At 42.4% G+C, this 22,219-nt stretch overlaps 1 protein-coding gene across 1 annotated transcript in view; it reads right to left on the minus strand.

Moving 5' to 3' along the window:
• fam135b (family with sequence similarity 135 member B) overlaps positions 1–12,213 on the minus strand; it is a 50,766-nt gene extending 38,553 nt beyond the window's left edge. Inside the window, exons 1-2 of the mRNA XM_030120715.1 lie at positions 12,011–12,213; positions 3,086–3,182 (exon numbers count right to left, since the gene is read on the minus strand). Coding sequence (XP_029976575.1) covers positions 3,086–3,162 — 77 coding nt within the window. The 5' untranslated portion in view covers positions 3,163–3,182; positions 12,011–12,213. The remainder of the gene's footprint in view (positions 1–3,085; positions 3,183–12,010) is intronic.
• Between the last annotated feature and the right edge of the window lie 10,006 nt (positions 12,214–22,219).

Below are 22,219 nucleotides of genomic sequence, written 5' to 3' on the forward strand. Positions count from 1 at the left end.
CACATTACCGTTTAAACCTTTCAGAAATCCAGCTGCGGAATTTGTATTCCAGCCTCGCAAAACACATCCATTGCCTTGCATTAGCGGCCAACAATCATGTTGAACAAAATCAGGCATGAATTGTACAAACCTCGCTGAATTATTAAAGGATAACAGGCAGATGGTTTTAATAATGTAAAGGACTTAATAATGCACCTCCACTGGAAGGCTGTAAAGCATACTGTGTGCTGGTGTTATCTGTCTGAAGCAGAAAGACGGCTTCAGTTTGACGGAAGACAAACGGCTGTATTGACAACAGTATGGGATATTTACGTAATATCTGAGACTGGCGGGTCACTTTGGCAGCACGTGGCACTGCAGCTTTGCTTTGTGTTAAAGCACATCTCAGCTCTCCGGGGACACGCTGGCGATCTGGGAGACCAAAGAGTGGCTGTGAACGCAATTATCACATCAGACTGATGGGAGACGTGGGGACGGAGGCTGGACGGGGAATAAATAAGGGCTGCTTGTGGATGAAACAGGTCAATCGGCTCGGTGGCCACTAACCGATCGAATCACTGCCGCTTAATACACATTGGAGTCAGCCACTTATCGTTTGCATTGAAAGCTATTGCAGCTGTTAAGCTTCATTGTTTCACATCTGTAGAATATTAACTATTGTCTCCAGTGCTGGGCTGTAATAAAGTCAAATTAAGGTCCTGTTTGTGCACGATTTCAAGTGAAAATGCAAAAAATTCGTTGTGTTATGGGAGTTTTGTTCACATCAGCAGTCCCCAAAACTTTATTGTACCACAAACCAGTATTAAGCAGCATATATTTTCCTCTGAGTGGCAGGACGGTGTACAAAAAAGCTTAACGGTGCATGAAAAAGAAAAACAGACAAGCAAAGGAAATGTGCTAATGGAAGTAAAGCATTTTTCAAAATAAAACTCAATTCTTACTCATTGAAATTGAAATGTACACTTTCAAAAAAAAAAAAAAAACCTTTTTATTCTCTGTTGTCTGCACCAAATGATCCACAGAACCGATCAGAGAGACTGAAAAAGCTACTTTTCAAAACGGCTCACAAGACAGAACTTTTCGAAAAGACTCCAACATCATGTCTGTGGAAACTTTGGATGCTTATTTTATTGTTGGATTGAAGCATTGCCCTTTAGAAAATGGTAAAACATTTGCACAGAAAATATGTATTGTGATTTTTCACTAATTCATAGTTTGAATTATTTTTATACTGATGACAACATGTTGTGAACACAAGCATTATGCTGCAGAATCATCTGTCTCAGAGTGTTTTTAAGTGATAGGAATGATAAAAAATAAGCACTTTCTCAGGCTTCTTGGACTGTGTACTAATTCATGCACTGAAGTTGTGCATTTTGTCCACCTCTGATTATCTCGTGAATGATTTGTACATTCGGGGACAGCGTGACAATTAGAAGATGCAGCTGGCTTCTTAATTTCAGTATCTGCAGCAATCTTGGCTTCTTTGCAAATCAAATGCAGATTTAATCAGCATTTTTAAAGTAATCAGTGCGTACGCCGACCCCTTAAGTGTACATCTGCACAGCCCAACGGTTCAATACAGGGAATTAGTAATGATTTCACCAATTAGATTTTATTGCAGAGAGATGCAGATCTCCATGTCTTCAAATATCTTTATTCCAGCGGCGCCGGGGCTTCAGGTCGCGTCGGATCCGAAGCAACATGGCAACCGTAAAAACAAACATATTAGTGCACTCAGCTGAGGGGATTAACCGTGATGGAGCTTTAGCCCGTCCCATTTGGAGGAGGAAAATCATTTTGATAAAGCTGGCGTTGCAGCGAGCCAGATGAGAGGTTTTAATCTTCCAGCAGACGCATCATAGCAGAACAAACAGCTCTTTTTGTAAATTAATAATATGGAATAACACAGAAAACCAAAGTCAAAAAGAAGGGAAATCTTTCATTTACTATTTTCATTGAATTGTTTTAGAATATTTTCATCCTGCAGATGCAATGGTTGAAATATCTTGGCCAGAGGACAGTTTAGCATCTGTGTCTGAGTGGCTGATGTTGGACAGGCTGCTGTTAATCATAAACGGCACACTGCATCCTGTGTGAAACTCTAAAAACTGTAATTATTTCAGTCATAGTAGAAAATTCAAAAAGATATTTTCATAGAGTTAAATGAGTAGTGACAAAGACCTGAAGGAGTAATTGAAAAGGTAGCTTCAGAATGTCTCCTTTCCGAGCACATGAAATGTGAAAAATGATTTCTGTACGATTTTACAAAAATGAGACAGATTGAGATACAAAATTAAACATTTAAACAAACGAAATAATTTGAAAAAGGCAAATATTTTCATATCTTTCTTTTATAATATGAATATAGCAAAGTTAGACAAAAGAAAAAAAACCTGAGAATTTAAAGTTTAAACGTTAGCTGGCTACCTTCCATGTAAGCTAGTCAGTCTCCTTTGCTTACGGCCATCCAGAATAACATTTGCTCCAAATATCTGTTGTGACTTGAAACAATTATAAGAACATAAGTACATTTAGAAGTCTCACTGCATTTAGTTGACCAGCTGTTTGAAAGCACGACTCAGCTAGAAGCTCGTTCTATTCAGATTAGCTTGTAGCTAGCTAGCAAATCACGAATGGCTCTACCAACCCTGAGAAAACTTTGCATCTGCTCAGATGAACAATTTCAGATTCATTCTATCGTTCCTCATTTTCTGGAGGGTAAATGATTCTGACTCAGACATTGAGTCAGATTTATGGTGAGATCTTCATCAAGTGGGAGCAGAAGAGGTGGAAGGGTACAGAAAATTCAAATTGCTGGGTAAATCCTATCATACCTTCATTGTTTCAGGATTAGTCATATCTTTATTACCATTTTTTCTACTATATATTCATATGGCGCTCTCGTTTTTTTTTCTCAATTTCTGTTTTCACGCTGTTTAGTTTCATTCCTTTAAAATAAAGAGTCTCGTCCTCATTTGAACTGTCAGTATCACTTCCAATGACACTGATGTGTATTGAACTTTCTTCTGAATGAAGTTAAAGTTTAAGATTTATTCATATTTCACGTAAAAACGGTGCTTACCCTCGCTGGAAGAGATCCACATTGTGAAACTTGTGCAACTCTAGAGAAAACTCCAGTGTTCCCTGTACTTCAGACATGATATAATCCCGCTCATCACCTGTCCAAGAGAGAGAAGAAGGAAATCAGTTCAAACAAATCAGCACAGATGAGGTATGAATATGGACGCCTCTAAATCTGGCTCCCCTCTGTATGTCTCCAGTCTGCTGCTGCTGAATGACTCATACGGTCCAGCCTGTCGAAAATCAGACCGTGGAAGACCAAGATAGACTCTCCGGTCTCAATATAGGGAGCTTCACACCACTGCTCTTGTCTCCCGTGCATTTTCCAGGAGAACTATAGGACGTTCCACAACTGTCACACAAAAGCCCAGATGCAACCTCAACAAGCGTGTTTGACTTTTCCTAGATGTTATCCAACATGCTCGACGTTTGTGGCTGTGAAGGACACCACACTGCGTTCAGGCCTTAATTCAATCTGAGGCAAACAGAACAGGCTGCAGCAATAAATACCCGAGACGAACTGGCGAGTGTGTGTGGCAGCTTTGATGGACTGGTGAGTTGCATTAGCTGAAGACCCCGAATCTTAGGAAGGACGGGAACTCCATCAAGACAGTGGAATCAGTGTAACATGAGTTTTTAGTCCAAGACTCTATTTATGTGACGTTTCAGAAAATGAGATTTGTTTTCAGTGGTTCTGAGCAAAGTTGTTCAATTAATAGGGCATGAATTCAAGGGAAATAGATCATTTTGGGAAAAGGCATCACCCCGATCCCGAAGACTGTTTCCTCCTCTCCCCCCCCCACCCCCTCCTGAAGCTCTTTGGTGCTGGAAGGCGAGAACCTTCAAATCTCACCTTGGGTCTCAGTATTTTGCCATCACTTCAAAGGACTTGTTCACATGATGAAAATTAAACTAAAGCAGGTGTTTTATTTTAACACCTGTGCTCTAAAACCCTCTAGCACATTCAGTAATTAGACATTTTAGACTTAAAGTGTGAAGAATATGCCCTTCTGACTGGAAATTTAGCCTCTGAAAAATATAAAACGATACAGACTGCCAGTGTTCACATCAGAGTGGATGGAATGATCCGTCAATAAATGCTTTGAAATATAATCCTCACGTGCGCAGTCTCGTTTTAGGAGGACTCAACAGTCTCGTCGTTACATTTTCAGGAGGGAAAGGTGTGCAGTGCTTCATTTAACTGCCGTGGATTTATGTAGACGGGCCGCTTTATTGTAGCGGTGTAGCGACACAGGGGCATCGTCACCACCTGATTTGTTGCAGCTTAAAAACAAAAGTTAAAGTTAACTGCAGCTACGACTCCCACAGCCTTAATTGGAGAGGTCCTTTATTGGAGAGCATGTGTGCTCATTAGACGGTGACTGTGCCAGATTTACAGCTGAGACTGAGTGGAAATGTAGAAAACTATGGTTTTCTCTTAACTTCTCATTTTTCAGCAAGCAGGTAGTGTTTTTAGTGAGGCTAAAAATCTATTTTTACTCCCAATTATTTATTAACCCGCAAACTGTCTTTGTAATATGAGCAGCTTAAAGCGACACAAAGGAACTTTTCAACCTTAATATAACATTTTAATATCTTTTGTGATGATACATCGGCTTACAACTAGTTAAATGACCCCTCTGTCATGGGCTGAGGGCGTCAGTATTGCTTTCACTTGGACTGAGCAGCTGTGAGGAGGGTGGTAGGAACCCTGCACACTAAAAAACTCCAAATGTTTGGACTGCTTTACGGCATGCGTCACATCACGATATAACATTGTTTAGCCACCATTAGATTCATGACCTCGTCGTTATCCATCCTTCACACAGCCACTGGAAACAAATGAAGACGAGTTCAGTCCGACAGCATGCCACCGGGAGCAGCATTTTACGAAGTAAAATGGATTTTTTTTACGACGCCGCGCGCTAGTCCTCATGGGAACTGTAGTATTTGTTCAGGCAAAACACTACCGCTTTTGTCCACTGGCGCCGCCAAAATCAACAAAAACTGAAAGTTCCTTAGTGTTGCTTTAACTTTTTTCATACAGCTACATTCAGGTTCTGAGTCAGTTCAACAGGGATAACTTGCAGTTTTGATCAAGAACATGTAAAATTGTACATCTTTTCCGTGGTTGTTGAGATGTAAGCTTGGACAAAGAAGCACATACATCCATTGAATTTCTCATGTGAAGTCTGGGATTTTCAGATGGAGCTGTCAGCTTCAGTTCGTCACTTCTTTATGAGCGGAGAAATGATTCTTACGTGTCCTTCCTGATCACCAAAATGTTGTCTGGGAGGAGAGGGTGAGTCTAAGGTGTGTTCCCAGTTGGCAGTGAAGTGGTGCTTTAATTTGGAAAGATAAAATGAATTAGAGGAACCTTGCCAAGCGTCTGGAACAAGGGAGTCAAACTCATCTTAGTTCAGAGGCGTTACACAGACTCGTTTGATGGCATATTTACCTATACATCTGATATGTTCACCTTTTTTTTCGGGGCAAAGGCATATAATTTTAAAGAAAAGTCAGATTTTAACTTTATTTCATTGGAAAAAAATGAATATTTAAGTGAAGAATCCAAAAAGTGTGTCCCGTAGTTTCCAAACCTGCCTTATAGCAGAAAGGTCACTGAATTGGCCAATGATTTGCTTTGTAGAGTTTGCATGTTCTCCTTTAGCTGGTGCAGTTTTTCTTCAGACACTCCAGTTTCTTCCTGTTGCCAAGTAAACTTGTCTTGCATTTTAGTTTACGTGACGATAACGTAACTTTGTGAAAATTCCAACATATTAGAAGTGCTCCAATTTCTGTCCACGCATAAACACAGAAATAAACACGTTTCTTAAATGAAGGTGACTGCGCATGTACACTAATTGCAGTAACTACTTCTTCAGCAATCGAGTTTGAATTTATTTCTTATTTACTTCTTCAACATGTATTACACCATCATCTGCATACAAGGACAAACATTTCTTACATGCAGCAGACACAGAGTTTGTTCATTCAACAAAGAAAGGAACTTTAGATGTGCTTTAATGGGTATATTGTACTGTACATTACATTGCAGCTACTTGTGAGCTATGAGTACGATTGTTACCTGAGCGCGAATCTCATCTGAAACAAAAAACAATGTTGTTTCAGGTTGATTGCTCTCATGTAAACAAAGCCTCAGTTGCCCTGTGATGGGTTAATATGCAGGATGTACACTGCTTTCCAGAATCTCATGACCCTGAACAGGATAAAGCAGGATTGAAGATCGATTGATTTCTTCATACCCATGTTAAAAAAGTAAGTTACACATTCACTTTTAATTAGCGAATCAGTGTGAAACTCAGCTCATGCAATTTATGCATTTTGATGCCAATGCCACCTTGCTCATAATTAAAGCTAGGGTTGGCGATCTTGGAAAACTAGCATGTAGCACGAATGTAGCATCTCCCCAAGGCTCCACCCAGCTCCCACCCCATTGGAGGAGCTCCGTTGGGAGCGGAGACGCAGAGACGTTCTGCGCCCGCGGTGCGCGCGGTGCGTGCGGCACTTCCGCGTCCAGTGCGTTCCTGGCGTAACCTGTCCTCAGCGCTTCGTTTCTTCGTTTTTCTTTATTTGCACTATGCCAAGTATGGCGCACTCACCGGTAAGTAAAGCCCCAAACATTCTTCTCCGCCGTTCTGCAACGACGCTCCGTCCTTCTACGCGCGCACTGAATCAGGGTCAGTGCACGCCATTGACATGTACGCGCAGGGGGCAGGTCGAACCGCAAAGGGATTTGATTGGTTTAAAAAAAGGTGTCCCGTCAAGACGATTGGTTGCTGTTTTTCCCGTTTTACTCCTGCTGTAGATAGCGGATATTTTCCAAACTACTTTAAGAACACGCTATGAATTGTTTCCCATTGGGTCATAAAGATCATTTTAACCAGTATTTAAAAAAATGTATCTCATTCAAATCGCCAACCCCAGCTTTAAGTGACCAGCTTTTACTTCTTTATCACCAATCTTTCAATTTGAGTCTCAGAGTTCTACTCAGGGCCGGCTCTAGGCATAGGCGAACTAGGTGGCCGCCTAGGGCGCCACGTCCCGAGGGGGGCGCCGCGGTCGTACAAGGGGCGCCACGACGCTCTGTGTTCTGTGTGCCCCGCTGTGCAGCGGTCCGACGCACTGCGCTCCTCGTCCTCGGCGCTGCCCGGCACTGATCGGTATTGTTCGGCATCGCTCCTCAGCGCACCCCCCCCCCCCCCCCCCCCCCCCCCCGCTCGAAAAACACGCTCCCAAGGGGCGCTCGTCTCGGACTCGCCTAGGGCACCTCTGAAGCCCGGGCCGGCCCTGGTTCTACTTGTACTAAAACAGTCTCATCCTGACTGAATAAAGCACAGACCCCAGTCAATTTTAGAGATGCAGGATTTTAAACAAGTGTAATTGAGTCTTGGAAACCTAATATAACTCGTGACAACGAAGAAAACCTTTAAGATGTTGATGCCTTTTTAACTGTACCACAGAGGGTTTGTCTTTTGCAGCCTGCATATTGGAATGATGATAAATTGAGAGATATTGTGCCGAATTTTACTGAATTTCGGGAAGGTTTGTTTTTTATATATTACAGGAGAATTTTCACATTTTGCTTTCTTCGTTTAAGGCAAGTACAATTTTCCAGCATACTTCTCCAACATCTTTTTGCACCAGCTGATAAAAGGAAATATAACACTCAGCCACCAGATATTTCTGATAAAGACAGAAGAACACAGTCGACACCACCTCAAAGATATATTGTAAAGGCTGACTTGCCTTAAAAGAAGAAAGCTAAAATACTTGTGAACTCATCAATTGGTAAAATGCTGTCAGTCTTTTTATAAAGTCTGCTACTACAATAACTTCAGCACGTGATTGTTTTATCCTCCAGTTCTGTCATTACATGGGAAAATATCACTCTTGGCAGTTTAAACACATGACAAGAAACAGTGGTGCTGCTCTTAAAGAAACACGTGAACCTTCTGCTGACAGGGTTGCCAGATCTGAACAACAGTTTTCAGCCCAAACACAACATAAAGCCTTCCTTAAAATCATCACATGGGAAATAAAAAACACATGGTAAGCACACAAAGCTTAACAGAAAAGGGAAATAAAAAGAGGACTTTTCTCCTGATTGGATAAAGAGCGCCGTTATCCATCCAAACAGCTAACACACACTGTTTCCCTTTTTTTTGACTTCACAGGAACCAACAAAAAGTGATCCAGAACCAATATGAAACATCTGACAATAGACTGTCCCGATTACAGTGCTGGATTAATCAACTTTCTCTGTTTGCTCCTGACATTTGAAACAAGTGAGATTTTTATAACTACCATTTGATCTCTGAATGATGAATAAAACTCATAATTTCTGCCCGGCAGATTTCTCATACTCAAACAGAACCTGAACCAGGGTTTGAATCCCTCACCACAGTCTGTCTCTCTGAGCTTAAAGACAACAAGAACAAGAAAAGGCAACTTTATTTTTTCTTTCTTCACTTGTTCTGCAGTTCTTTGCTTCTGTTATAACCTTCAACACAGTTTTCATCCAGTGTTTTGAGATGTATCATTCGCAGGTTTGATAGACTGTTCTTTAACAATGAAATAATATATATATCGACATTGACAAAAGGTTTTCAGAGGTACATTTGTTAAGCTGTCAGATTCTCTCATTTTATAATGAATGAAGCAATAATATGAGTGAGCGGACTTAGGAGTTTAAGTGTTCATGTTTGGGTTTTTTTTTTTTTTCTTGTCATACGTCGCAACCAATAATATAAAAATGGCGACTATCAAAATCATTTTAGCAGAGATGCACCAATATACCAGATTTTTAAAGGACGAGTACCATTCAGCACACAAACACTTACCTACTTGTCAGTGACAAGTACTGATTGCCCAAATCCTTGATTTATATTTTGCTATTTGCTATATATTTTATTTATATTAGCTTGTTAAAAAAAAAAACAATATGTACAGTGGATGGGATAGTTATAATAGTCATTGATTAAAGACGCATATTTTTCAGGGCACACATTATTACATTCAAAGTGGCCCAAGATATTACATTACTGGAAATTATTCCTTATTGGTGGTTATGCTCACGTGTTTATTGATGGCTGTTTAGATGATTTCTGTTGTATTTGGATTTTTTTTTAATATATTTTCTGCCTTCTCTGTTTGTCTGATTTGGTTAATTGGTTAATAATTCTTTATATGTCCCACAACGCGGACATTTTAATTGTTACAGTAAAAACAGTAAAAAGTAGAGAATGCATATGAACAATGCTAATAAATATTAACAACATGAACAGGAATTGAAAGTTATTATCGCACAGTATAAAAATATTGCACACAGGACAGAATTGGACATTTAAAAGTGCAGTGTGTTAAATTGACTCTGTAATGTTTTATGATGCAAAACGGGCTCGATTGGGCGGAAACTTCTCCAAACCTGCAACTCAGCCTCTTCAGCGGCAAACACCCAGACGTGACAGAGGCGTTTTTGTTTCTTCTTGCTGACTCGACATAGCGCCGTGTGACAGCAGCCATCACCGTGGGAAGGTTAGAATTCCCCCAAACTGTCCAAATTGCCTCCTCGAGGCCGTCGCCCTGCTGATCCGCAGCCTCAGACACCGGAGAGGGAACGAACAGCTCGTACTTGATTAAATGGGGACTGGCGGTAATATGCATCCCGGGCCCGAGAAGATGGATTATTCTTAGGAAAATTCATCAATAAATGAATCGAGGGAGCGAGGCGGCCCACGCAGGCGGCTTCAAAAGACGCACAGCCGTCAGTCACGGGAGGGGGGGGAAGCTCTGAGTTTGCTTTGATGAGGATGACAGTGACGGTCATGATGAACCGGCAGGAGAGACATTCAAAGTACACGGTGGTGTTACACTTGTCTGCATGTTGACAGTAATCGGTGGAAGGGAGTTCTCTCAGTTCAGCCTCAGGTGGTCATTTTTTTCATGCTCTTACGTTTTTTTTGTTTTCAGCAAAGTTCATTACTTCCTTGTAAAGTTAGACTTTACCTTTAAATTTTTAAAAAATCTTTTTTAAATTAGATTTGGCAGATTTTAGTTAAAAGAGACTAAACCGGAAGCTGTTTTGGAGCATTTTTCATTGAAATAGCTGTTATGTTTACAAAAAAACCCTGAAAATATAGTTTGATGAGCATCAAGGTCTTTTTTTTTTTTTTTGTTTGCATTGAAGTCTAATTATAGACATAATCATCTCTTCTTCTTAAAATGGAACAGTTAAGGTCTTTTTGAATAAATCTTAAACGTTAATATGACGGAATATGTTTTGAGTTAGGGCCAGGATCAAGATTAGGATTAGAGGGTTAGGATTACAGGACAGGGATTAGTGTTCGGGTTAAAGGGTTCATGTTCCTGTCAGGTTTAGGATCAGAGGGTTGGGGTTCGAGTTTGGAATAAAGAGCTTGATTCTGAGTTTAGGGTTGAAATTAGAGGGTTAGAATGAGAGGGTTTGGGTTAGCTCTAGCTCTATCTCTAACCCCATACACAAACACACGCTTATCCATGTTGTGTTCAAACGCTGCCTTGCTTCACAGTCCGGGCACGACCTGTAGCCAAATCTGCAGCTCGTGCACTTTTCCCAAACTCTGCCTTTCCTCTGCTTTTCCACTCGCAGCGAATCATTAAGCACTAATCATTACAAAACCGCCATCTGCTGTCTGATTACTATTTAATGCGGGCCACAAACACACACACACACACACACACACACACACACACACATCCTCTCTCACACAGTCACATAACAAACATGCTAGTTGAAAGTTTGCAGTATTTCCTCCACCTTAAGGAGGGAAGTGGAGCTTCTGGTTGTCCTTAAGACACCTCCTCCTCCTCCTCCTCCTCCTCCTCGTCTTCCTCCACCTCCTCCTGGCGCCCCCTCCTCGGCCTGCTGCCCCCCCTCTGTTGGTGTCAGCTCAGCTGGGATCTCTGACTGACATGTCCAATCTCAAATTTAAGCAGGCAGGGAGGTGTTGTGTGTGTATGTGTGTGTGTGTGTGTGGAGGGAGCAGATTTTTGCCACTGTTTCGGTGTCATTGTGACACAAAGAGTCATTGTTTGCTGCCGTCTGCATGAGTGTGTGTGTGTGTGTGTGTGTGTGTGTGTGTGTTTAGCTCCAAGGGCCGGAAATTAATCTCGGGCAATGTTCCATTCATTAGCATCCAAGTACCCTGCGCAAAGCCTTGCACAATAAACACACAAAAGGTTGGCCGTCGCCTCCAAACAAAAAGAAGGGAAATATGACAAAGGACGAGTGTGTTGACAGAATGTTAAGATCAGTCACGCTAAAGTCACTGCAAACAAGCTTTTATCGGTTTCCCCGCTTCTGCAATCAGGTGATGACATAATCCAGCATTTGGTAAAAAGCTCCTGAGTGATGCTGTGTTTAGAGACAATGCCAAATCCCTGCAGAGGCCGGGACAAAGGAGGAGAGGGGGGCCGACGGACTTGGAGGGGGAGAGATTCTGCATTCACAACTCCCAATGACTTTGTGCACGCGTCCCCGCGCTCCTCACACAAAGTACAAAGAGAGAGGGGGCCGGCGTCTCATGTCCGGCACGGTCTCGTGGTTTTCCCACCGTGCTGAGGTGTTTACATCACATGAGCGCCGTGTTTAACCCTGCGTCATGATCCGCCACTATTTGATCATAAACACAGAGTTAGACCCGGGCAGCGGGATCCGAAGCTTCCCGTCGCTGTTTCAAACCCAAACTTGAGCTGTGAGACCTCTCCTCTAGCAAGCCCAGCCTGAGTCAGCACCTACAGTTTTGCATTGGAGCGGCGTGCATGCTCCCGTGCACACAACAACAAGCGTCTCCTCCGGCAGGAGGAGGATGAGGAGGAGGAGGAGGAGGAGGAGGGTGTCACACGGAGGAGAAGACGGCCTCACCTTTGCAGTGATGTGTAGATGTCGGCGGAGGGGATCGCTGGGCTCCAGCCTCCGCCAGCCGGAGCAGATTGCTGCCTGCGGATGGATGCGCGGCTCCTCGCAATGTTTATACCGCCGCTTCTCCTGCTGCTGCTGCTGTTGCCATGGTTATTCATCCAGACCCTGCATGTTCTGCAGTCCCCCCTCCTCTCTCCCTCGCTCGCTCTCTCCCGCTCTCTCTGCTCTCTCTCTCTCTCGCTCTCTTTCTCTCTTTGTCGCGCCTCCCGTCCGGGTGCGTCCCAGGTTTTACACACACACACACACACACGCACACACACACACACACACACACACACACACACACACACACACACACACACACACACACACACACACACACTGTCAGACTGAATCCCCTTTTAATCAAACTATCTGAAGCTTGTGTGTGTGTGTGTGTGTGTGTGTGTGTGTGTGTGTGTGTGTGTGTGTGTGTGTGCGTGGTGACGTCAGAGCCTGCCCCTTTAAAGGCTGAAGTGAACCGTGCAGTGGGAAATTACCACACCGAGAAACCGAAAGAGCGAGCAAACAAAGCATTAATGCAATAATACACACGTGATCCACAGGCCAGGCCGGGCGTGTGTGTGTGTGTGTGTGTGTGTGTGTGTGTGTGTGTGTGTGTGTGTGTGTGTGTGTGTGTGTGTGTGTGTGTGTGTGGTTTAGGATAAGTATCTCATTGGTCAGTAATTCTATGTCATTTTTATAACATAGGAAGTCATAATAATATAGTCATAACAAAACACAGAAAGAGAGTTTCACACTCATCATCTTCATTATATTATAGTTATTATGATTATGATTATTACTATTATTGTACTGTTAATTGTGTCTGTTGCTTGTTGTTCAATGCTTTGTTGATAAAAGAATAGTTTCATGAATGTATAATGATCCCAGGGGGATTTATTTGGAGTATTACACAAACTAATCAATCAATAAATAAAATAAAATACATACGCCAAAAAAATCTGTATGATCATGTTACTGCTTTACAGTGAATAAATGATATTCTTATGCAGAGAAGGAATGAATATCAGAACATTGATGGATAATAAAGTTAGACAAATACAAAGACAAAGAACTAGGTGTGTATGTTCACATATGGTCCCCAAAAAAGTTTTTGTTTCTTTTTTATTTGTAGTTAATTTTCTTTTTTGTTCTATTTTGAAGAAAATATAGAGAAGAAACAAAGAAAAAAAAAAGACATGAATGTTCCAGGTTAACATTATAGTCAGTTACCTGGATACAGACTCAAGGAAAACGACACACGGAGAAAAATATGTGTTCAGTCTATTTTATCTCGTCTCGCTGTCTGTCTGTATGCATCCATTCATCCACTTTGACCTGTTTACAGGTTTATTTGGTTTTCTGGTTGTTGGTTCGTCTGTGTTTCCATGTGTGTTGTGTTCCTGTTTCTCAGCCAGTGCGTTTGCATGGGACGTATTTTTCTTGTTTAAATCTGAATAAAGGTTAATTCCGCTCTAAAACGACCATGAAAATGCCTCAAAACTTTGTTCAGAATTAAATTTAGGTCCGAATAAACCGGCCAGCATATTCTCCTTCATGAGCGGAATTATATGTGAATTAGGAGAGACTTTACTCTGATCGTTCTGCGCATGGTCGTCCATCGCAATGACACAATATTCCAAGATGGCGGCCCACAGTTTGACTCGCACGTAGAAGCCTCAGAAGAGAGCAGACGGACGGGAGCAGGACAATGTGGCCATTTCCAAAGCTGCTGCGTCAAAGTTAAAGGTGCTGTAGGCAGGATTTTGCTAGTCAATGCTAATTTTTCTGTGTTTTCTTTGGATTAAATGTTAGAGTATCCATTGATAATCCTTTAGGAGTGTAGCCTAACTGCACTACCGCGAGGGCGCAGCGTTTCCATCTGTCTCTGTTCTGAGCTGAAAAGGAATCTCGACAGCTCCAGGTATCTTCGACCAATCAGAAGAGCCCATGAGGTTCTAACCGTGATTGGTCGAGGGGCGTTCGTCGCACGTTCTTGTGGGAGGGGCTTAACTTGCGTAAGGGCGTGATGTCAGAGAAAACAGGACAGGATTGGCTGTGCTGGGTTTCAAATTGCCTTCTTAGATGGGTCAAATCGCCATCTTACTTAGGTAAACCTAAGCAAGATGGCGGAGATGCTGAATCCTGCCTACAGCACCTTTAATCGAGAGAGAGAGAAAAAACTGTCATCAAAATGCTGTTTACCGGGAGACACAAGTACATCAGGGAAGTACTTCACCAATCAATCAATCAGTCATTCTTTTACAGGGCATTGATTTGAACATTGGAATATGGGAAAATTTCCTCCCTAAGAACTATTTTCAACTATATTTTTAGGATGACCTTCCACTCCAAAAACCCATCGTTAAAAAAATAAAGAAAGAAATAAAGAAATACCACCATGATTCGTAAAGAATGGTATAAAGTGTAAAACTGACCAAGCTCTTGTATATTTTATGAGTTAGAATTTAAAAATTATCCAAATTCAATGAATTTCTAACTGCATTAGTAACAATGACAGATAAACATGATCCTGATGAGTCTATTGTCTATAGAAAGACTCAGTCATGTGGTTTTGTGCAGGAATTCAGGTCAGATTTATGTCAATGTATATAAGTTTAATTATTGTTAACACAAGATTGTAAAAAGTGTGCGATCAGAAGAAACAAGATGGATGTTCCTAAACGTGGTCGCTTACTCAAACATCTTAGAATATTCAAATATGCTGCTACCATTTGAAGTTGGTCCTCAAGCTCGTACTGCTTCTTAATGTAGTAGTAATATAAATATGTTCAACCTTCCCGGCGTGGCGGCGGTCCGTCTGCCGGTGTGCACATTGTCCTTTCAGCGTATGACTCAGCCTCCATCAGCAGGTTGATGGTACAGGACTTGATGTACCATCAAGAAGAAATGTAATCTTTTCAGTTCATTTAGATAATCTGAGGAATGCAGCGGCGGCCGCTTCTAAAGCCGATCTCTTCTTTTTTTTCTTTTCTTTTCTTTTTTTTTTCTCGTCTGGAGGACACAATAAACCCACAAAGTAACCACTGTTCCATTTGTTTCCTGGCAGTCAGGTAGTGCAATTAAAATGCCATCTGTCCTGGTTAAACAACTCCTCACCAGACTAATCACTTTAGAGTTAAGGGGGAGGGGTGGAGGGATTATGTAACAGATGAATAAAAATGTCTATGACACATAAGCTGCTGGCGATGGCGACCGTGCAGTGGGACGACGTCGTCCCCTTCTTCGGGTTTGTTCTTCTTCCGAGCCTCCGACTGGGCCGGCGAGCGCCTGGCGATGCTCTCCCTGTATTCTCAGTTTCACCTTCTGCTGAAAAACCCAAAGTCAATTGCTACTTTTCTCTCATGGCTTTCTGCCATAAGCTCCGAGCACTCTTGATTAAGAGGGAAGCGCTATTGATTTTTTTTTTCTCTCTTCGTTTCTTTCTTTCCTTTTTTTTTTTTTTTAATTCAGGCGGCTGCCAGAGCCCAGATGACCATATAGTCTGGGAAGAAAGAGCCTGGCACTAATTTCAGAGAGGTTACACAGCAAGGACACCCGTATTCACACGCTCCAATGTCAGACCTTAGGCCTGACATCAAATATTCAGAGTGAAATGTGCTGAACTGCACGCTGGGGTAAAAAAGATTTAGCTTTCTGTTTGCATTCTTCTTTCAACAAGTGATCGATTAGGAATAACGGCATTGATCTTGACAACATTTCTTCAAGGTCTTGGATTTGAGTCCATCTTGGTCCTGTCCGGGTCTTGGGATACTCTGGTCTTTGTCTTGGCTCTGTCTCAGGTTTTGTGGCCTTGACTACGACACTAAAGAATAACACCATGAATGACCTGAGTATTCAAATGAAGGTTCTGCATGCAGTAGATTCAGTTCAGACAGAAACGGTCTGGTTTCCTGTTCATCCGTTTGGGTTTGATCACTGTGGATTCACTGTGGGAGGATTAGATGCACTTCGTCGTGGCTTGAAGCTTCCAGAAAATGGCCTCTGAATATGTACCGAGTTGAAACTGTGAAAATAGAAAGAAATGCTACAAAGAGCTTCTAAAAATAAAAAGAGAAGCTGTTCAACGAGCTAAAAACACTTGAAAGTATAAGACAAAAAGAAAAAGTATGGAAATGTTTGACTAAAAGAGTCACCATGGCCACAACTCAGACATCATTACACAACAACGTTTAAAGTGTAAATTATTGTTTGCATTTATAAACAAGATTTTCAAAACAATGTTCTTTTACACATAAAATGAGAGAAACACTGAAAATTACAAAAATTTTCACGTCAGCACACTAGTGGGTGCTATTCCAGCTTAAAGCGATACTTCAACATGTTGGCAAATTGGCCCATTTAGCGCAATTCCTTAGTCATTTCGAACAGCATGCTTACTTTTTTGTGAGGGCGAGCTGTTGTTTATTCAGAGGTGAGTCGGGGAAGGTTTTCGGGACGGACACAATGGAGGTGAACGGTATTTTTGCTTCCCCTCGTCAAACCCATCAAATACACAATCCAACAACCCCAAAACACTTTGGTGGACACGTTATAATCCGCACATTCACTATGCTGTGGAACACCAACAAATAATATTGTAGCGTTACGACACTGAAGCAAATACTGGGAACTACTTTTTCTTTTGAAATCACTACGCCCAGACGCCATGTTTGGTACGTAGTTCTGTCTTAGCAATCTTCGCATAAACAACTCAATCTCGTAATTTTGCATTAATATTTCACAGCGTAGTGAATGTGTGGATTATAACGTGTCCACCAAAGTGTTTTGGGGTTGTTGGATTTTGTATTTGATGAGTTTGACGAGGGGGAACAAAAACACCGTTCACCTCCATTGTGTCCGTCCTGAAAACCTTCCCAGATTCACCTCTGAATAAACAACAGCTCGCCCTCACAAAAAAGGTAAGTATGCTGTTCGAAATGACTAAGGAATTGCGCTAAATGGGCCAATTTGCCAAAATGTTGAAGTATCGCTTTAAGAGACATTTTTTTTAAAACTAGTGTTTTCAATGGCCTCGAGCACCACGAATGCAAGGAAGGAGTTCTGTTTTCACTTGAAGACATTGTTGCATAATCAGGTCTGAAAAAACTTAAAAGAAAAAAAAAATCAAAAAGAATCAAAACACAACAGCTAATGTGGCTAAAACGGCTAAAAAAAGAAGCTAGGTGGTTAAACTAGATAAAATAAATGGGTGATGTTAAATGTATAAACAGTTAAAAATGGACACAATTGCTCCAAAATATATTTGAAGAATGAAAATAACTGAATCAATGGCTTCAAAACCAAACATAATAAAATAAAAGTAAAAAAATATATATCAAATAGTCATTTAGAAAAAAATCGAAACAGTTCAAACAACCAAAATGCATAAAATAAAATAAAAAATCCTTTCAAAACAATAATGTTGAACAGTTTAAACAGCTTGAAATGCAATGAAATGTTTCACATTTTAAATTTAATTTTTTTAGTAATGACACTTAGGACACTTAAGATCCAATTGTGTTATATATCGCAAAACTACAGACACAATCTAATGTTTTTCAACATATTTTTTGCTCCAAACAGTTTTCTTTGTTTCTTCTGACAATAAAATGAGCGTCTCCTCTCAGATCTCTCCCTGAACCTCGGCTGGTTATATGCAGCCTCGGCGCTGAGTCGTCTCCTGCCTGCGGGGCCCCGGCCGCCGTGAGCCCGGGTCACAAGTGTGTCTGGTCATGGGGCCGACCTCGTGGATGATTAATCACGAGCTGTTTTCGCTCTCCCTCCCCTGCGCCGCTCCCGAGCCGCCTCATTGAAAGCAGGAGCTCTCAATTATTCCGGACAGGACACATGATCCTCCCGCGGTGTCCTGTTCTCCATACAGCTCCCAGAGGCCCGCCATCAATTGGTGCAACGTGATACAGTGGTACAGAGCTCATCCTTGACCTTTATGTTGTTGGTTGTAGTAAACTGCAGAGTATCAGCTGTCTGTGAGGTTATTGATCAGCTGTATTATATCATACACAAGCGCAGACCCCTGCCAGAATCAATAAACCAGTGAAGACAAAGGAAGTGCAAAAAGAAAAATGAAGTATATACTGTGGTTGTAGCATCTATTATAACACTGCCAATGATTCAGAACAGCCTCTGTGTGCAAAACATTGCAGCAGTGCATTTTTTTTTAACTACCGGTACATATTTTGGATAACTTAAGCAAATTTGATAAAAGATGCAGTATTTATATTTAGGGTATTTTTATAGCAATAAATCTGTTAAAAGTCAGTTTGTTCTGAGCTAAACACTATGTAAGACTGGAAATTTGTATTTTGAAACTGACAAAAACATAAATCATTTGTTCTTGGACTTTTATAATGTCACTTGATTTTGGGTTTTCTTGTAAAATATTTTCTATTCATTGCCTGATATCTGGCTAAGAGTCCCAACCCGAGGTTTCGGAGCCCTTTATGGGGACACAAGGGATCACAGGGAAGGCCGAAGGGCTGAAAAGCAAGAAAAGAGTGTGAAAGTATCACTCGGCTCATGGAGAGACTTCACAGCTTGAAGGGACTGACACTCGAGGACGATTAGGTAACATTTGAGATGAGAAGTGGAATGACTTAAAAAATGTTTTATTAACCAATATTTTGAGAACAGACGTGATTTTCAGCTCTGATGTTCTTTGAATTGTCTTATTCTTTTCATCATTACTATATAAATCACACCGTACATCCATTTTTTTCATCTATCTATTTATCCAAACCCCACACAGGTACAGAAAGAACATGCAAACTCTATAAAACAATACTCTGTTAACAGCAGGATTATTATCTTTGAACTGCTCCACTATGTGTTCCAGCTCTCTTGATAATTATTCCTTTAAAGGGATACTTCAACATTTTGGCAAATTGGCCCATTTAGTGCAATTCCTTAGTCATTTCGAACAGCATACTTACTTTTTTTGTGAGGGCGAGCTGTTGTTTATTCAGAGGTGAGTCAGGGAAGGTTTTCGGGACGGACACAATGGAGGTGAACGGTATTTTTGGTTCCCCTCGTCAAACTCATCAAATACACAATCCAACAACCCCAAAACACTTTGGTGGACACGTTATAATCCGCACATTCACTACGCTGTGGAACACCAACAAATAATATTGTAGCGTTATGACACTGAAGCAAATACTGGGAACTACTTTTTCTTTTGAAATCACTACGCCCAGACGCCATGTTTGGTACGTAGTTCTGTCTTAGCAATCTTCGCATAAACGACTCAATCTCGTAATTTTGCTTTAACATTTCACAGCATAGTGAATGTGAGGATTATAACGTGTCCACCAAAGTGTTTTGGGGTTGTTGGATTGTGTATTTGATGGGTTTGACGAGGGAAAGCAAAAATACCGTTCACCTCCATTGTGTCCGTCCCGAAAACCTTCCCCGACTCACTTCTGAATAACCAACAGCTCGCCCACACAAAAAAAGTAAGTATGCTGTTCGAAATGAAGGAATTGCGCTAAATGGGCCAATTTGCCAAAATATTGAAGTATCCCTTTCAGCCTTAACTTGAAGGGGTTTGCTCGACATCAGTCATTAGACATAAGTGGAATGGTTCTGTTTTTTTTTCAGTTAATCTCATATTTGCATTTCACACCCCCTCCTTTGGATTTGGGATTGTGGATTTGATTCGCCTTTCCTGTGGCACAGTTCCGCTTTGGAAACACAGAAAGCGACGCTGGCTTCAGAGAGAGCTGTCCAACGCGGGCCAAGCGGTTTCCGTCACTTCAAAGCAGCTCTGCTGGAGCCGACATGTTTTTAGGGAGGGCTGAGAAAGTCACACCTGAGAAATGTCAGCACATCTGTGTTAAGCCAGAGAGAGTCAGAGCCGCGAGGAGCGAGGCCGGCGTGCGAACCCCTGCTCGGATTGAGCTCCTGAATCTTCCAAAGCAGCAGATCAAACACCAGGAGATCATTTACATAGCATGCAGGATACATAAACAGCGTGTCTGCCTCGGGCCCTGCAGGGTAATGACATGGGTTGGTTTTTTTTCTTTTCCTTGTCAGCGCTACAGGCTAACATGCATTTTGCAGGTACCCTGATGAGCCCACGTGATTATGAAATCCACATTTCATCACCCGCCGCATGTTTCTTCCTTATCCTGAGGATAATTATCAGGAGAATTACACACGGCCGCCACATGTCATTAGGAGGCACCGTGGAAAAGGCGAAGAAGCAGGCGGAGGTGTTTCTCGTCCAGGCCTATGGGCTTCTTGCATCTTTTTAAGTGTCGGTAATAAAAAATGCGGTCGCCACCTCCCCCCCCCCTTCCTCGAGGAAGCCCCGGCCAATGGGAAACCACTGAGCAAACTTTTTATGTGTTCCCCGGGAAAATGCTTGAGCATCCCCTGGCCGCTCCCTCTCAGTCAGTCCTCCAACATGCGCAGGTAGGGACTGGCTTCAGGGAGGGAATCTCACGTCCGCCGCTCCTTCTGCTCCTGCACCGCCTCACCGCCGAGCGCCTCTCCGCCGCCTCCCGCCACAGGAAGGGAGCCCAACATGGCCTTCCACCGCTCTGGGCCCAAGAGGTAAACGTCTCACGTTGGGGCTGACGTTCCCCCAAACCCTTCTCCTCTTCCCTCTGAGCTCTAACGTCTGTCTAAGTTGGTCACTGGGCGTTAAATCTGCCTTTAAATCTCTTCTTAAGCTTCCGTTTCCATTCAGAGTTCATATCTTCATCATTCGATCCGGCGCCCGAGGCCTTTGTCCGCACGTTTTCTGTGCCGGGCCGCCGAAAACACACGGCCAATTTGCCTCATGATCAACGGCGGTCCATTCAGACAGCTGGGCGAGCGGGAAGCGGTGCCAGGAGCTGTTGGCCGGCTCGCTGCATTCTGGGAGAACCCCAAGTAGCCTGACAGCACGGGTGGCGGCGGACGAGGTGGGGGAAGCCCCATCAAACGCTGATGAATGTCGGGAATCATGTCATTACCTAATCGGTTCGACTGATTCATAACACCTGAAGGAGAATATGGGGGATTTCTTTTCTACCTTCTGATGTTTAAATCACAGTCTTTCACTTCTGATCTTAAATACAGCGCCTCGAAGCCTCAAACGGAGCGCATATTCTCACAGAAGGTACACTTTACACGCGTATCCTTCCAGTAAATGCCTAATGGCGTGTGTTTCATGTCAGTAATAACATGACAGCGGCTCCAAAGCTTCTCCATCACCCTGCTGTCAGTCTTCAAGGACCTTCACAGCTGTTATTTATAGCCGCAACTTCTGGCTGCCGAGCAGAAAATAAGTTTTTTCTTCCCTTTAAGACGAGATACAACCTGAACAGAACCACATGAAGCAAGGTCGTTATTGATTTTTTTTTTTCTTTTTTTCCCCTTTCCCTCTCTTTTCATCACAGCGGTTGTACACAGATCTATAGGAGCAGGCTAAATATAGTCAGACACCCGATACAAGCTTATTGACTGCTCCGGTGAGAAGACCTTCAAAGGAGAAAGGAGGGGGGAAAAAAAAGAGAAATTTCAATCATAGCTACCTGTCTTGAACCAATTGTCATTCGCCCTGAGATTTCTGAACTCATTCGCTGTGCTTTCAGGCGTCAGATGATGATATTGATGCCTCCTTCACGCCAGTGCAGGAACCGGAGCAAAAGGCGGAGGGAATGGATTTAGATGTTTAGATATATCCGTTCTGCGACAGATGAGATCAAACATAGGGTCTGTGGACCAAAACTGACCTCTAACAGGCTCCAATCGGGCCCATTATGCAGCCAAAGGGCAACAATGTCAAACGTTTGTAGCATCAGATCAGCAACAGATGAGCAGAACGTGAGGAAACAAAAACTAACCATCTGTGGTTTTCAGTCGTAGTTAAGTAGATCTGTTGAGTCTTTGACAAAAAGTGTGGCTCATCTGAAATGAGCACGAAAAAGCTTCCCTCACATCGCGTTTCATTACTGTCAGAGCGTCTGGAGTCCGGCCCAGAGATGAATCGGAGGTTGAGAGCGGACAGCCAATCCCAGCGGGCCTCTGGAGATGCTCCTTTAACGTGAAGGGCATCGCTTTAGAGAGACGGGCACCTCCTCCGAACAGACCTTGCTGACTTAGCCATTAGTCATTCCTCCGACAGTGCTCTCTCACACACACACACACACACACACACAC

Source organism: Salarias fasciatus, chromosome 22, assembly GCF_902148845.1.
Source record: "Salarias fasciatus chromosome 22, fSalaFa1.1, whole genome shotgun sequence".
NCBI classification, from domain to species: Eukaryota; Metazoa; Chordata; class Actinopteri; order Blenniiformes; family Blenniidae; genus Salarias; species Salarias fasciatus.